A 16,690-nucleotide genomic window follows, 5' to 3' on the forward strand; every position below is an offset into this window, starting at 1 on the left:
AAGGTGGTCGTGGCGGGGGAGTAGCGCAGGGTTGCGCGCCCCTCGCCGCGCTGCGCCCTTTAAACCCTCGGCCGCCCGCCCATTGGCTGGCCGTGGCAAGACCAGCCAATCAGCAGCCCTTCGCCTGGGAAGGCCGTTACCGCCTACTCTGGCGGACTCGATTTCCCAGCGTGCACCGCGTACCAAGGGACTTCCGCTTCCTGTCCGTGGGGTGAGGTAGCGCGGAGCTCTGGGAGGGCCGGGGGGACACGGCCGGGACCCTCCCGAGGTGGGCAGGGGCGGGAGACACGGCCGGGAACCCCCTGAGGTGGGCAGGGCTGGGAGACACGGCCGAGACCCCCGTGAAATGAGAGGGCGACGTCGTGTCTGAGGAGGGGGGGCACGGTCAGAACCTCCTGAGCGCCGGGGGCACGGCCGAGGCCCTCCTGAGTTGAGGGGCGGCCTGAGGGGGGTGTGGCCGGGACCCCCTGGGCTGAGGGGGAGGTCGGGTCTGGAGGGACACGGGCGGGACTCTTCTGAGCTGAGGGAAAGGTTGGGGACAGCCGGGGGATCCTCCTGAGCTGAGGGGAGAGTCTGTGGGGAGAACAGCCCTGATCATCCCCTGAGCTGAGGGAAGGGTCTGTGGGGAGAACAGCTCAGATCCCCTGAGCTGAGGGAACGGTCTGTGGGGAGAACAGCTCAGATCCCCTGAGCTGAGGGAACGGTCTGTGGGGAGAACAGCCCTGATCCCCTGAGCTGAGGGCTCGGGGGTCTGGGGCCGGGGGGCACGGCCGGGATCTCCCTGAGCTCCAGGGATTCGGGGCTGCGGCTGCCCGGGCCGGGGCTCTGCGGGCGCCGCGGCCGGTGCGGGTTCGGTGTGTGCGGGGTCTGACTCGGGTGTGTCCCGCCCCGCAGAGCCGCCATGGCCCTGCCGGAGTGGCACATCGCCGTGAAGCTGGCCGAGCAGCCGCTGGCCCCCAAATCCATCCTGCGCCTGCCGGAGACGGAGCTGGGCGAGTGCCCGCTGGGCGGCTGCAGCATCTCGCACCTCAAGCAGCTCATCACGGGCAAGCTGCAGGAGTCCATGCCGGACCCCGAGCTCATCGGTGCGTGCCCCGCCGGAGCCTGGCGCCGTCCCGCCGCTTGGGGACACCCTCGGCCCGTCCTCGCCGCGGCCGGGACACCACATCCTGCTGGTGGGAGGGCTCGGTGTTCTTTCCCTGTTTCCTTGGGATCACGGTGCCCCAGCCTCGGCAGTGCCCTTGTGAGGGAATATTTGGGCTTCACACTGCTTCTGTGTCCTTGTGAGATATCTCATGAGAGCTGAGAGAGAGGTCAGCTCTTACGCAGGAGGTGACTCTGCCATCTCTTCTAGATCAGCTGCTTGATTTCCCTCCTGATTCTCAGCTCCACGACTTCCCAGTGTTGTTCCCTAGACAGCTGGAGCAGCTACAACTGCTCAATAACCCCTGGGGCTCTAAGTCACACATAGAGACCCCCAGCTATTTCTGAGAGCACCACAGGTGTTTATCTTCAGGTGTTTCTCCCCCCAGACCTGATCTACTGTGGCCGCAAGCTGAGGGATGACCAGACCCTGGACTTTTATGGAATCCAGTCTGGCTCCACTGTCCACGTCCTGCGCAAGTCCTGGCCTGAGCCTGACCAGAAGCCAGGTGAGGAACTGTGGGGATTACCCCTTGGATTCTCCTTGGGATCTGTTTTATGAGGAGTTCCTGGGAGGAACAGCTTCTCCCAGGACTCACTGCTGTGGAGGTTTTCAGGGGAATGAATCCCCCTGTTTGGGAATTCCCAGCAGCACCTGGGTGTTATGTTTTCCTGCTGACAAAGAGTTAAGGAATGAGCTGTGCAGCACAGAGACGGATCATCCCTTCCTTAATTGCCCGTGATCCATTTTAGGGGCGTTGCCAGGGAATCTGGAGCAAAGCCCCAGGGATGAGCAGGCTGGTGTGTGCTCCTGCTGTGCCTGACTGTACAAAAGGAGGAGTTGCAGTTGCAGTCTCATAGTGGCACGTGTGGGAGGATATTCCTGGGTATTTTTAAGATCTGAGAGTGCAGCAAGTTGTTACTCTGCAGTGACTGCACCAATTCAAGGATGTTACACGATCCCTGTTGCAGCATGAATGTCTCAGTGCTGTGTGAAATGGCTTTGAGGGCTGGCAGAGGCCCAGCTGTGTTTTGTTGGGGTGTTTTCTCCCCTCAGAGCCCGTGGATAAGGTGGCAGCAGTCCGGGAATTCCGTGTCCTGCACACTGCCCTGCACAGCAGCCCTGCCTACAGAGATGCTGTGAGTGCTCTGCTCCCGGGAGGAATTTGGCTGTCCCCTCCTTCTGGGGACAGTCCCACAGTGGGTGACATCCCTGATCTGCTCTGCTTTCCCTGGCAGGTCTTCAAGATGCTGGGAAACAAAGAATCCCTGGATCAGATCATTGTGGCCACTCCTGGCCTCAGCAGTGACCCCGTGGCTCTGGGTGAGTCCAGCTGTGATCCAGAGGGTCTGAGGAAGGGTTTGATTTCTGGTGGGGGAAGAGAGAGACCCAAATCTAGGTTGAATTCCTGATAGGGAGCAGGGAGAGTTAAAAAAAAACACCCTCATTTTTTGTCCCTTTGTGGAGCATCAGAGTCGGTGACTGTTCAGGTGTCAGTTGTGCTCCATTGGTGATTTTTGGGGATGGATCCTGGCTCCAGAAGGGTCAGGGAAAGGGAGGATGGGTGCTCTGTCCCTGCTGTAAAGTGCTACAAAGTGATTAATCAAATCCAGTCTGTTCTGGGATGGTGGCAGCCTGAGACAGGCAGAATTTGGGATGTTACAGAATGGTTCATTAAATCCAGCCCGTTCTGGGATGGTGCCAGTCTGAGGTGGGGGGAATTTGGGATGCAGTCACAGCCTGGCTGCAGGGAGTTGGGGGCCAGCTCCCATCCTGCCCTTGAGGTGGAGCACCCACAGGATCTGCTGGAAAAGCCCCATCCCTTGGGTGTGTGGCTGTGACCAAAAGCCTCTTCAGGAACAATGACTTCAGAAGAACAATAAGAGCATTTATGGTGTTCACTCATGACTCACTTCCTGGAAAACAATTCCCATTTGTCGAGGTGGCTTTTTGTATGACTGGCTCCTGTTTGTTGTATCCTGTCTCACTGCGTTTCCTGGTCTTTTCCAGGAGTTCTGCAGGACAAGGATCTGTTTTCCGTGTTTGCAGACCCCAACATGCTGGACACGTAAGTTCCTGGAGCTGGGGCAGTGACTCAGCAGTGCCTTTCTGTCCCTGGGTGTCACCTGTGGGTCACTGAGTTCTGCTTCTGCCTGCCAGGCTGGGGTACTCCTCCCTCAGCAGCAGGAAACATGGATCCACCACTTGGGTTAATCCAGAGGGGGTTTGGAGGGAGGCAAGGCCATCGTCACCTCCAGGTCAGAATTCACACCTGGATGGAGCTGCTCCCAGCAGAGAACTGCTCCCATGAGAGCACATGGGAAGTGAGAACCATGGAAAAGTCAGCACAGGTCCACAAGGATCCTTGGAGAACCAAGGCGAGGTTCAACATGGGGCTCCAGAGCAATCCAAAGCCAGGTCCAGCATGGGTCCAGAAAGATCCAAGCCCAGGTTCAACATGGGTTCCAGAAGGATCCTTGGAGAACCAAGGGAAGGTCCAACATGGGGTCCAGAACAGTCCTTGGGGAGCCGAGACATGGTTGGGTCTAGAAAGATCCTTGAGGATCCAAGGCCAGGTCCAACATGATCCAGAAAGATCCAAGCCTGGGTTCAATATGGGTTCCAGAAGGATTCTTTGAGAACCAAGGCCAGGTCCAGCATGGCTCTATAAGGATCCTTGGTGAACTAAGGAAAGGTCCAACATAGATCCTGAAGGATCCTTGTTGAACTGAGGGAAGGTCCAACATGAAATTCAGAAGGATCTTTGGTGCCCCAAGGCCAGGTCCAACATGAGATCCAGAAGTATCCAAGAACAGGTCCAACATGGGTTCCAGAACAATCCTTGGTGAATCAAGGCCAGATCCACACAGGTCCAGAAGGACTGAAGGCCAGGTCCCACATGGATCCAGAAGGATCCCTGGCTGCCTGGAGGAGGTGATGCCGGGCAGCAGAGGTGGCCGTGCCCCAGTCCCTCAGGGTGGGCAGGTTCCTGTGTTCCCCTGTGCCCTCCCTCACCCATTGCCATCTGTGCCCAGGCTGATCCCGGCGCACCCTGCCCTGGTGAATGCCATCGTGCTGGTGCTGCACTCGGTGGCGGGCAGCACGCCCCTGCCAGCCCCGGACACTTCCTCACGGGCCATGGCCCTGGGCTCCTACCGGGACATGCCAGGTACGTCCTCCTGGAGGGGAGCTCCCTGCTGGGCCTCTGTCCTGCCTGATCAGGGCCCCACAGGATCCTCATCTGCCTCCTCATTCCTGCCTGTTTGCCACATCCCTTTTGACAGTACCAGGATTATGGGTGTGTAGTTTGAATAGAAGTGTGTAATATCACAACTAACTCACATTGCTATATTAGCCCTGCTATTGCTATATTAGCCCTGCTATTGCTATATTAGCCCTGCTATTGCTATATTAGCTCTGCTATTGCTATATTAGCCCTGCTATTGCTATATTAGCCCTGCTATTGCTATATTAGCCCTGCTATTGCTATATTAGCCCTGCTATTGCTATATTAGCCCTGCTATTGCTATATTAGCCCTGCTATTGCTATATTAGCCCTGCTATTGCTATATTAGCCCTGCTATTGCTATATTAGCCCTGCTATTGCTATATTAGCCCTGCTATTGCTATATTAGCCCTGCTATTGCTATATTAGCCCTGCTATTGCTATATTAGCCCTGCTATTGCTATATTAGCCCTGCTATTGCTATATTAGCCCTGCTATTGCTATATTAGCCCTGCTATTGCTATATTAGCCCTGCTATTGCTATATTACTATAGTTTTAGACTATAGTAATAGATATAAAGCAAGATAGAGGATTTAGGGCATAGGCCAGTCATTCTTTTTCACTTTCTTCTTCATGAGTCTGAGTGGTATCTTGTAATTGGATAGAAAAGTCTGCATTGTGGGCCACGGGTGGTTGGTTATTGGGTTAAAAGTAAAAATAATTTAGCTGTCATTTCATGATTGGTCAGTTTGTTCTTAAAAGGCCTTGTAGAGAAAGAGATGAGGCCATTTTTACTTTGTTAACTAGAAGTGCTGTAGAACTCATAGTTTGTTAGGGTATAGATAATATAGATAAGAATTAATAAACGTCTGAGAAGGAACATGAAATACCATCTCAAGCATTTAATCCCGACCCTGGCAGAAAGGAAGGTAAAAGCAAAACCTTTTATATTCCTCTTTCTGCTGCAGGTGGCTTTCTCTTTGAGGGGCTCTCTGATGATGAAGATGACTTCCACCAGGTAAGCAGCCAGGTGGGGTGGAACACCTCTTTTTGGGTTTAATTTGTAAAGCCCTGAAACTCTCAACCTCTTCCCTTCCCGTCTGGTGAACAGCACGAGCTGCTCTGGCTCCCCAGGGGGATGTGGAGACAAACATATTGATCCTGTCTGTTTCCACGCTGTTCAGGAGAGGGTTTTCCTCAGTGCTGAGCACACAACAGGAAAACAGAGCAGAGGAAACGCCCTCAGAGCCAAAGTGGAGTGTGGGAATGTTGATCCCTGGCCTTCTGCAGTCTTCCTCTCCATAGGACAAAGGGTTCTGTCAGAAAAACTGGATATTTGAGTGCAAACATGCCTGTCGCTAGAAATTGTTTTGTTCCAGGCTAACATCACCCTGGCTTGGGGTTGATGGATGATAGATTGAAAGGTTTCCTGCCCATTTCCACAGCTGACTCTGTGGAAAAAAGCACATCCCACTCTGGCATGTTTGTCTTTCCAAAGTTCCACCCTTGGGGGTTTTGGGTAGGGTATGACAGGCACCTGTGGTTTGTTTGGGACGCAATCACAGAGGTCACAGCTGTGGCTTTCCTCCCCCTCCGTGCAGAGCTCGAGGTCCACCCCATCCAGCAGCGCGTCTGGCTCGCGCCCAGCCTCGCTAGGCTACGCGGGGGCAGCGGGGCCACGGCCCATCACTCAGAGCGAGCTGGCCACCGCCCTGGCCCTGGCCAGCACCCCCGAGAGCAGCTCCCACACGCCCACCCCGGGCACACAGGTAACGGCCGGGGCCAGCACGGCCAGGGGCTGGCACAGCTGCCTCGGGATTCCCTTGGGATGTTCCCTGAGTGACCCCAACCCTGGCTCTGTGTTCCCTTGGGGGTGTTCCTTGGGTGACCCCAGCCCTGGCTCTGTGTTCCCTTGGGAGGAGTTCCTTGGGTGACCCCAGCCCTGGCTCTGTGTTCCCTTGGGAGGAGTTCTGTGTGTGACCCCCAACCCTGGCTCTGCATTCCCTCAGGGAGGAGTTCCCTGTGTCACCCCAACCCTGGCACACCTGGCTCTGTGTTCTCTCATGCAAATACATGTCATCCATATCTTCCACATGGTCCCATCACCCAGGGGACAGGCAGCACCAGCCCTGCTCTGGGCTGGCACACCTGGCTCTGCATGCCCTCATGCAAATCCATGGGATCCATATCTTCCATGTGAGCCCAACCCTGGCTCTGCATTCTCTTTGGGAAGTGTTCCTTGTGTACCCCCAACCCTGGCACATCTAGATTTGCATTCACTCAAGGAAGAGCTCCCTGTGTGCCCCAACCCTGGCACACCTGGCTCTGTGTTCCCTCATGCAAATACATGTCATCCATATCTTCTACATGGTCCCAACACCCAGGGCACAGCCAGGACCAGCCCTGCTCTGGGCTGATACACTTACTTCTGTGTTCCCTCGTGCAAATCCCTGTGTTCATTATCTTCCACATGATCCCATCACCCAGGGCACAGCTTGGGTCAGCTCTGGGGCTCCTTCACTCCCTCCTGGAGGAGCTCCCTTCCCTATGGGATTGAGGCTGAGGGGCTGCTGCAGGTGTTGCTCTGTGCAGGTTCCTGGGAGCCTTGTCCTGATCCATTCCCTCCTCCCAGGGCCACTCCTCTGGGACGTCCCCGATGTCATCCAGCGTCCAGTCGGGGACACCTATCACCAACGACCTGTTCAGCCAGGCCCTCCAGCATGCCCTGCAGGCCTCAGGGCAACCCAGCCTCCAGGTCAGTGGCAGCCCCTGGAATCCTGTATCCCACTGCTGTCTCCAGCTGCCTCCTGTGGTGGGACATTAGCCTGGAGGGGGCATCACTGATGCCTTTTCAGGCTGCCTGAAAACAAAGGCCAGACAAAGTTCAGGGAATAAAAGCTATTATATTTATTGAAGGGTACCTTCAGGTACATAGACAGGTGAAGCTCCCCCAGGGGCCCGAAATGGATGGTGGGTCATGGGTTTTCACACTTTTTATAAGTTTGGTTCATTTGCATATTGGGGGTTAATCCTCCAATTAAAGCTTCAGGTAATGAAGTCATTTACCCCAAGTTTGCTCCCTCCAGCTCACTTTTGTTTACATTTCTGGGTCCTGAGGCAGTGATGTGTCCTTGGCTCCCAGCCCTGGAGAGGAGTTGTTGTGTCTCACCAAAATGGGAAAGCAGCAGCTCGCACTCTAAGGAGTTTAGAGTTATGCACTAAAGAATTGCAGGAGTACAAATGTATGAAAACTAGAAAAGCTAAAATCTTAAGGCATGATCACAGACCCAACAAAAGTACTGGGTGGAACTGGGATGGTGGATCTGGGGGCTTTGCAGCATCACTGAGCTTTCAGGAGCTGTTTGCACAGGAACTGTCTGAGCTGGGAGGGTGGGCAGTGGGAAGTTTCCCTGCTGGGATTCTCCCACCCACCCCAAACTTCTCTTTGCTGTGAGCAGAGCCAGTGGCAGCCCCAGCTGCAGCAGCTGCGAGACATGGGAATCCACGACGATGAGCTGAGCCTGCGGGCCCTGCAGGCCACTGGAGGGGACATCCAGGCTGCCCTGGAGCTCATCTTTGCTGGGGGTGCCCCCTAAATCTTCCTGCTGGACTGGTGAGTTGTGCTGAGACAGCAGCCGGGCTGGTTCTGTGCTGGGGATGCTCCTTGGCTTGCTCTCCTGTGGGGGGAGCACTGAGGGCACCTCCAAATCCTCTCTCCTACCTCCTCAGGCCTCAGCACGGAGAAGGAAAGAGGTGGCTCTGTGTTGGAGACATGGCCTCTCCCACTGTGCAGTGTTTTATCTGTTGTTTCATTCCCGTGCTCCCCCTGGATTAAACAGACTCTGCTCGGTTCCCTGCCTGCCGTGTGGGTTGTGCTCTGTCCCGGGTTGTGTTGCAGATCCCACCAGGGCAGGAAGGGGAGTGGAACTGCAGGGAAAGCTCTGGCTTGGTGGGAGGTGGAGGTTTTCAGCAGAGGGCACGGCAATTCCTGGCCATCGCGAGGTGACAGTGACAAAGAAATGACAAGGGCTGAGTGTGAGGGAGCTGGAGAAATGCCCCGTCTGGCTGCAGTAGTGCCCTCTAATCCTGGGTACCACCGCGTTCCCGGGCTGCAAAGCCAATTAACGGCGCTTGCCTGTAATTGCAATCAGTGGCAGCAGCGAAAAGCCAGGCCTGGAGCCGGGCTAGGGTTAACGAGGCGTGAAAACGGGAGCGGGTTCTCCTCGGATGCCGCCAAGCCGAGAGCCTCTCCTGCCTCACCTCCAGGCTGCCCGTGCTGCCCTGTAATCCCTGTGCAGCTCTGTGATCCTCGCTGATACCTCTCGGTATCACCCAGCAAATGCGGGATTGTTCTCGGCAGGGGAGCCCCGCACTGATAGGCTTTAATCCTGTCGAGAGGATTAATGCCCGAGGGAAGGAGGGGCTGCTTTTGTGCCTCGGGCTGGAGCAGATAAGACGTGATGGACATCAATGGCTTTCCTGACACGCTCCCGGGTCCCTGCCCTCGGCATGCACTGGGGTTTTATGTGTAAGGAAACTGATTAATCCCCTCCCTGGCTTTGCAGGGGCAGGACAGAGCATATGCACAGCACCCTCCCTTACCCACAGCCCTGCTGTCAGCAATCCCCAATCTCCTGGGATCACCGCGGATTAGCCGGATCCCAGATGCTCCTGCCCAAAGCTGGGAAGCATTACAGGCTCTCCTGAAGCTGCTCTGGGACCAGCATGTCCAGTTTGCCTTCCTGCGCCACCTGAATTCTCAATTTAGGGCTCACTGCTGTCCCAAAACGATGTATTTCCTGTCACTCCTGGGATATTTGATCCCTCTGTTGACCCACGTTTAGCATGAAGTCATTTTCGCTGCTATTTCTGCTTCCCCACGCCCCCAGAGAGCTGAGAACTGCCTGGATTTTGGGGCTGGAAGTGACTTTTCCCTGATTTCCTTTCCCCGACCAGCAGGGCTTGACTGGGAGCAGCAGCTCAGGCACATTCTCCCTGGCTGCAGCAGAGAAGTTGGCAGCGCTGCCGCTCACGACCTCGCTTCCCTGGCCCTGCAGAGCTGCGCTCAGGCACGGGGGAAGCTGCAGGGAGGGGGAGAGGCTCGGCTGCGTCCTGCACAGCTGGGGAGACACGGCAGCTCTGCTGCAGCAGCTCCTGCAGCAGAGGGGGGCTGGGAGCGGTTCTGCAGCTACCCCGGGGCTGCTCATTCCCGTTGCCAGCCTCACATGGAAGCCGTGCTGGCACACGGGAGTGTGGAGCAGCAGAACAGCTGGAAAAGGTTTTGGAAGTACGGGGTTAGGTTGGATATCAGGGAAGAATTGTTCCCTCTGAGCGTGCTGAGGCCCTGGCACAGAGTGCCCAGAGAAGCTGTGGCTGCCCCTGGATCCCTGATAGGATCCCTGGTAGCATCCCAGGCCTGGTGGGAGGTGTCCCTGCCCATGGCAGGGGTGGAATGGGAGGGCTTTAAGGTCACTGATTGTGAGTGGCTGGACACGACAGAGCAAACTGATGCTGTTCCTTGTGCTCCATCCCTGGTGCCACTGCCCTGGCACCTTCCTCTCCACATTTGGAGAAGGGTGGACCTGCTTTGCTCAGGTCATCCCTGTCCTGCCCCTGTGCCCAGTTCCCACCCAGCATCCCTGGCTGGGCTGTTGTGGGAGCACACTGGGAAGTGTTGGCTGACCCTGGAAGAGCAGGACTCAGTTCCTCAACGTAAGCAGGGACCTTTTGTTCCTGACATCAAAGAGCAGCTCTTGGTTCCCTGCTGGCCTCGGTGGGGCTGCCAGGGGAAGCTGTGACAGCAGGGATAGACAGGAGCAGCTGCTTTTCCTCCCGTGTTTTCCATAATCCTGTTGTTCCTCCTGCTGCTTGACCCTCGCTGGACACCTGGAGGGGGTGAAGGTTTGGCTGGGCTCTGCACCATGTGTGCCTTGCTTTCCTGGAGCCCTTTTTCTCTTTGTCTCTCTCATTTTGGGCTGATCCATCTCTCTGAGGTGTTGAGAGGGCTGATTTTCCAGCAAAAAGTGGAATGGAGATGGAGCAGAATCTCCCATGTGGCTTTTGCAGTGCCTCAACCACTGTTGGACAGATTTCCATGGAATAATATTTATTCCTTGCTCCCCCAGCCTGATAAACTCTGAGTAGTCACAGTTTGTCTCAGTCACATCCTGTGGCTCCACACCTTGCCCCGAGCTCCTCCCTGGTACGTAAATTCCAGAAAATTGGTGAAGGTGACTTTCCCTGATGCTCCAGGATTTGTTGGGCAGGTACATCCAGCAGGAACAGCAGCAGGAATTTGTCTGGCACAGTCTTTGCCCATCAACTTTCTTTTTTGCACAGGACTCAGTGGTTTCCTGGCTGCTTCCAGCTTTGTCCTTGTAGGAAAGGCCAGAACACATCAAAAATTCGAGTTTTGCTTTCTTTTTCCAGCTCTGTGTTGGTTCAGTCAGCTGAGGTGTCTCAGGGAGGGGACAGGCTGTGGAAAGGGACAAAAGAAAAAGGGACAGAGGTGTCCTTGGCAGCAGGGACATTTTGGTCTTACCCTTTCTCAGGGAAACTGGAGAAAGGAGGAGACTTCTGGTACTGGGACAGGTGATGAGGTGAGAGCACAGAGACTGGGCAGGTGACGCATCCCAGTGAGCTCTGTCCTGTGGGGTTTGGCCCCTTTCATGGCATGAATCACCATTTTCCTGTAAGAAGTGACAAAAAAGGCGCTCTGGCTTCAGCTCTCAAAGCATCCTTTTAAGGTTACAGAGTTGAGAGGCCCACGTAATCCACAATAAAAACCAGGCAACTATTTTAATTTGTGAAAGCAGAAATGGGCTGAAAATGTCACCCTGTGAGAATGTTTCTATTTCCTTATGTTCCCTTTTATATTTATAGTGTTCCAATATTCATAAATGTGTCCCAAAATCCCTGTGAGAGGGTTTTTTTCTCCCCCCTCTATCTCTGAAATAAATGCTGATTTAAGAGCAGGGTCTGCTGGTTCAGCAGGGATTGAATTAATTCAGGTGCTGAGTTGGAGCTGTGGGGTTCCACTCCAGGAGCCATAAAAGCATCAGAGGGGAGCCAGAGTTCCTTTTTTTCCTGCAAGGGCCAAGAACAGAGACTGGAGCAAAACTTTGGAGCAGGTGAGCAGAGAAAAATCCATTTCTAAGAGATTTTCCACATCTGGCTGTCAGAGGTTGGGGGACTTTCAGAGCTTGGGTGTGGGGTGTTGGGAACAGAGCCCACACAAGGTTTTTATTTAAACTGGTAAATCTATGGGCTCTGTGTCACCCCTGGGGAGTGGTCCCAAGGCTGTACAGCAGCTGGACAGGAGGAGCTGTGGGACTGTGACACTTCCTGTGTCTCAGTGAAACTGAGGGTTCCTTTTGGGGTGCACTGGGGCAGGAGGACGTGACAAGGACAGTCAGGGGAGGGGACAGTTGGGAATGATGTTGTCCCCTGATGTCACTCGAGTAGGAACAGCCATGTTCCTTTTGGGGTGCCTGTGGCCACTGGGGCAGGAGGAGGTGACAAGGACAGGGAAGCCAGGAGGAACATTGTCCCCTGATGTCACAGGAGCAGGAGAGCCAGGTTCCTTTTGAAGTGACTGTGGCACTGGGACAGGAGGAGGTGACAAGGACAGAGCAGCCAGGAACAGTGTTGTCCCCTGATGTTGCTGGGACAGGAGGAGATGACAAGGACAGCCAGGGGAGCGGGGCAGTCAGGAATAATGTTGTCCCCTGATGTTGCTGGGGCAGAAGGAGCCATCCCATCCCAAGTGTTTCCCCTCTGTGCTGCTGGGTTTGTTTGCTGCTCCAGGGCAGGGAAGCAGTGATCCCTGCAGGATCCCTTTGTGGGGTTTGTCTGGCTGGCATTAAATGCTCTGACCCCAGAGGATTCTCAGTTCCACAGCATTTAATCACCCCCAGCTCCTGCCAGCTGCTGTCTGCTCAGATGAGTTCCCAGCTGTTTTGTTCTCTCCCTGCCCCAATCCCTGTCCCAAAGGGGCCCTGTGGGACCAGGCTAGCCCCACAGCAGGTGACAGGCAGCACCAGGAAGGGCAGATGGGACACGGGAAGAAAGGGGAGCTCTTCCCTGCCCAGCCCAGTGGAAAAAGGAGCCAAAGGCTCTCTGGGAACATCCTGCTGGAAGGGATGGAGAGCTCCCTGTGCGTGATGGGCTGGTGCTGCTGCTCCCAGTGTCCCTGCAGCTGCTGTCCCTGTGCGTCACCAGGCCCAGGGGTGGCTCTCAGGGCTTACACTGAAGGAAGGAGGAGCAGGACATGGCCCTTTCTTCCCCCATCTCTCCCTTCCTGGCCAGACAGATAATGCTCCAAGGTCACAGGGATAGAGTTTGCTTTTCCTCAGCAGCTCAGGTTTAGGAGGACTTTGGAACTTTTCCCAGCAGCTTCTTGAGAGCCAGGGGAGTTTGTTTGGATTCCCTGTGGAAGAATGCGGGCTGAAATTCCAGCTGCTGTCACAGCAGGCAAATTGCAGACGGTCAAACCTTCACCAGGTGTGTGCAGGAGGATTTGTGACGCAGCTGGGGCTGATAAAGTTATCTTGTTTGTGGTGTGGAGAACAGCAAATGCAGCAGCCAATAAAGGATCTGCTCTGCTTGTGTGATCTCTTTTCTTTCCTGGGGCAGAGGGGTTCTTATCTCTGTTCAAACTTTTTATGGGATTACAGCTTCTCTCACAAGAGCAATATCCATTTAGTCTATCACAAATACCATTGCTTCAATCAATCTCCCCAGTCTATATTGTCTATGGTTTAAAGGTATATTCTAGCATGATTCAGTTCACTACCATGCCTCATAAAAGACTTTCAGTCTAAGAAACCAAGGCATCTTCTCCATCTCCTCTCAGTTAGGATTTTTACACTCTCTCTCTCACTGGCTTTAGTCTCATGCTGTGTTTCTGAGTTTCAATCACTGTCATTTCTCTCACTCAGATGGCCAAGAAATCGAAATTGGTGAATGTGAAACCACTACATCTTGTTTAGGGGATGGTGGTGCTGGACCCTCCCTGGGGATTCCAGAGCTGGTGGTAGATGTGGAAGTCCAATTTTCCATTCCCATTCCAGTGCTGCCCTGGAGTGCAGGCCCTGGCAGAGGAGCAGAGCACACAGGGAAAGGAGGATGAGGAATTGCAGAGCAGGCTGACCTGCTGGAACCTGGCAGGGAGATAGATGGAGCTGACAGTGCAGCTCTCATAGTGGCTGTGTGGCTGGACACAACCCACCCATTCCTGTTCTTTTTGTTGTTCTAACCTTACTTAGTTAGGTGATGCTCTGCACTGGACTTTGTTTACTCTGCCTCAAGCCTTTGGCACCCCTGCCTCGTTTCCTGTCCTACCAGTGAGGGCCCCTCTGAGGATGTGACACCTTCAGGTGGTGTTCCCGTGCCTCCCAGAGGGGGGTTGGTGGCAAGGGTGGGCTATGGCTGTGGCCTCTTCTCAGGGAGGACCTGTGACCATTAAATCATTTTGTGACACCAGCCTGGGAGAGCCCCTGGGCTTTCCTTTGGAGGCACAGCAAGAAGGGAAGTCCCAGGTTGGGTTTTTGTGCTGCTCTCAAAGCCAGAGTGCAAATCAGCTCTGTCACAAGTTCCCTTCTGGCCAAATCTGCCGGGAAATCTTACCGGGGGGACGAAATCTGCTGAGAAATCTCACTTTTGGGGGCACGTGGCTCCTCCATCCCTTTCCTGAGTGGTTTGTAAAGCTCTGGGGGTGGCTCTGAGCATGTTTGGGCCCCTTTGGTGGCACTTGTGCTGTGGCAGAACCCAGGGGGGAAGTTGTGCCAACTGCTCAGAGCCCCCAGACTCAATCCAGCTTGAAGAGATGATCCTGGAGAGCTGGGAAGTCCCCAAACTCTGCAGGGCTGTGGCCTTGGGGAGTGATGGTTGAGGTTTTTTGGTTGCTGCCTGCAAGGAATGTGAGCTGGGGGGAGACTTTGGGTGTGGAGAGCAGAAAATGCAGCAGCTGATAAAGGATCTGCTCTGTTTGCTTCCCTCTTCACTCTGTCAGCTGGGGAATGAAGGGCCTGTCAGCACCAAGAGGAGCTGTGAGGGGAATTTCACTGATTCCCACTCCAAAGCCAGCCTTAGCAGCCAGCTTCTTCCCAAAATGAGGAGTGGGAGCTTCGATCTCCCAAAAGTTCTGTCCCAGCCTCCTGGGCCATCAATCTCTCTGGCAGGTTTAGCACAGGGTTTTCCAGCTCTGAGACAAAGTGTGCAGCATCCCAATCTTGTCTGGGAAGGGATCACGGAAAATGGGGATGAGGAACATCCTCCTCCTTTGTCCAGCTCAGCAGGGTCCCTCTGGCAGCAGCTGGCTGTGTCACACCTGCTTTGTGGCACAACAAAGGTCTTGCCTGGCTTAGCCGGGGCTAAGATTTCTCTCCTTGTGCCTTTTTTTCCGTGGAAGATCTGCCTGTGTTGGTTCTTCCAAGGGTCACATTTCTGACCGAGGGAAGGTAATGGATCTGTTTGTGGATGAAACATCCCACGCCTGCACGGATGCCAAGTGCAATCTGAGCTCTTCGGGTTGCCTGGGCCACAAACATTCAGTCTGTGATGAGTAAAACTGTTCCTCTTCGGGGAAAAATCTGTGCTTCTGACAAGATTCCTGGGGGAGGAGGCCTGCATCCTGATCCGTGCTGGAAGCGAAGGCGCGTGATCTGGGAGAACGCTGCTCACGAGTTGTGCTGGAGAAGTTCTGATCCCAGAGTGGAGCAGATGGAAATTCCTGCAGGAAGGGGCTGGGCTGGTGCCTGGAATCCGATGCCGGTGTGGTCCTGAGCTAACAAACTGAATCTCTGAGCTCCTTCCCCTGCTTTGGGAAGCCCTTCATTCCAATGCCTCCTGGAGCAAGCTGGAAATCAGCTCTGGGGAGCCTTGCTTGTAGAAGCATCTGCGACTTACAGGGACAAGGGTACTCTGCAAACCTGAGATATTCTAGAATATGTGGTTTTATTGCAAGGGTCGTGGGTAGAAAGGGTCTTCCCTTCAGCCACCAGCCTCGGCTGAAGGGAAGTCTCAGAGAGAGAGAGAGCGAGAGCACTGGGGGTGCGGGCTAAGAAGAGGGGAGAGAGAGCAACGTGGCAGGGGTCACAGTGCAAGGGGAAGAGAACAGAGATAAGAGCAGGGAAAGGAGAGTGAGGTCCAGAGAGAAAGAGCGAAGAGGAGAGCCAAGAGGGCAGGGACCAGAGAGAGCAAGGTTCTGGTTACAATACATTATATCTCCTTTTGTGATGAATATTCTAATTTACAGTGACCAACCAATACAAGACACAAAATTCTATAGAATCTACATACAGCCTATAAGAACTACTACATTACCATACTGTGTTATATTTTAAACTCTAAAGACTACTCTTTAGACTTTTCTGTTTTGCTACATTGACCTTTGGATCCCTCAGCCAGCAGAAAGGTATTGTTCAATCAAAAGGGATTCTCCTTCAGCTGGCTAAGCTATTGTCTTTAGGTTCTATAGTAACTAAGACTCGGTATCCTACAACTCAAAGTAAGCTTCCATTTCTATCTCGACTATAGGTTTCATATTTTCAGAATCTTTTGCCAAGTAATCATATTTATAAGGTTTCCCTGATTCATCTTTCCCAACACTTGCTGCTCTGAAGGGTTGGGTTTTCCTGGGGCTTGTGTTCTCCACATCCTGCTCGTCTTCTGGCATCGCTTTCCCAGGCAATGATCTCGTGGTTCTGGGAGCCAGGCTCCCCCCTGGCTGCTCTCAGGGATTTCAGGGAGGAATCCTTCCCTGTGAGGCTGCCTCATCCCTGGATGTTCTCCAGGATGGGCTTGGAGCACCTTGGGATAGTGGGAGGTGTTGGACACCAGGGTCCCCTCCACCCCAAACAATTTTCAGATCCTACAACCACCCCCAAAGCCCTGAGGGAGCTTGAGCCTAAATTTTATCCACAGGATTTCACTGCAGGTGGAACAAACCCCCTCAAACTCAGAACCAAAACCGTGCCGAGCTCCCAGCTGCTGGGGTGGGGGGGTGAAAGCAGAAAACTCCTTTTTTCAGGAAATGTTTTTTGGGAAGAAAGCTCCTTCTTTCCCTGCTGGAAACCAAGTGCTGACGGGGTCTGGCAGCTCAGGGAACAACCAGGGAGCTGCAGCTGCCCCCGGGGCAGTTCGGGCTGAGCTCAGAGAGTTGCAGGGCTGGGAATCACCGCGGCCAGAAGTGAGCCTCTGTCTTCCCCCTGTAATTACCCCGGCAGCTGCACGGCCAAAGAGAAAGATGAACCCACACACGCACAAAGAGGCGCCGGGAAATCCCTGTGGCTCCTTCAAATTCACCATTAGCCGGCTC

General features: G+C 54.3%; 1 protein-coding gene across 4 annotated transcripts; it reads left to right on the forward strand.

Moving 5' to 3' along the window:
* Positions 1–18: 18 nt before the first annotated feature.
* On the forward strand, positions 19–8,222 carry UBL7 (ubiquitin like 7). Of its 4 annotated transcripts, none has more exons than XM_083870849.1 (12): positions 19–307; positions 895–1,085; positions 1,533–1,652; positions 2,201–2,283; positions 2,383–2,467; positions 3,155–3,212; positions 4,180–4,313; positions 5,340–5,389; positions 5,973–6,140; positions 7,004–7,126; positions 7,830–7,984; positions 8,101–8,222. In XM_083870849.1, exons 2-11 carry the CDS (start codon positions 902–904, stop codon positions 7,965–7,967), a joined length of 1,143 nt encoding a protein of 380 aa, XP_083726975.1. In that variant the 5' UTR covers positions 19–307; positions 895–901; the 3' UTR covers positions 7,968–7,984; positions 8,101–8,222. The 4 variants fall into 4 exon arrangements, with proteins under 4 accessions (XP_083726975.1, XP_083726974.1, XP_083726976.1 ...); XM_083870848.1 differs by having other exon boundaries at positions 20–268; XM_083870850.1 differs by having other exon boundaries at positions 191–211.
* The last annotated feature ends 8,468 nt before the right edge of the window (positions 8,223–16,690 follow it).

This window comes from Zosterops lateralis (assembly GCF_965231275.1).
Source record: "Zosterops lateralis genome assembly, chromosome: 13".
NCBI lineage: Eukaryota > Metazoa > Chordata > Aves > Passeriformes > Zosteropidae > Zosterops > Zosterops lateralis.

Excerpts from the sequence above, each read along its gene's own strand:
- UBL7 (XM_083870849.1), top strand. The coding sequence starts at position 902 with ATGGCCCTGCCGGAGTGGCACATCGCCGTGAAGCTGGCCGAGCAGCCG. Across the intron at positions 1,086-1,532 it reads GCCGGACCCCGAGCTCATCG|ACCTGATCTACTGTGGCCGC; the intron begins GTGCGTGCCCCG and ends TTCTCCCCCCAG. Across the intron at positions 2,468-3,154 it reads CAGTGACCCCGTGGCTCTGG|GAGTTCTGCAGGACAAGGAT; the intron begins GTGAGTCCAGCT and ends GGTCTTTTCCAG.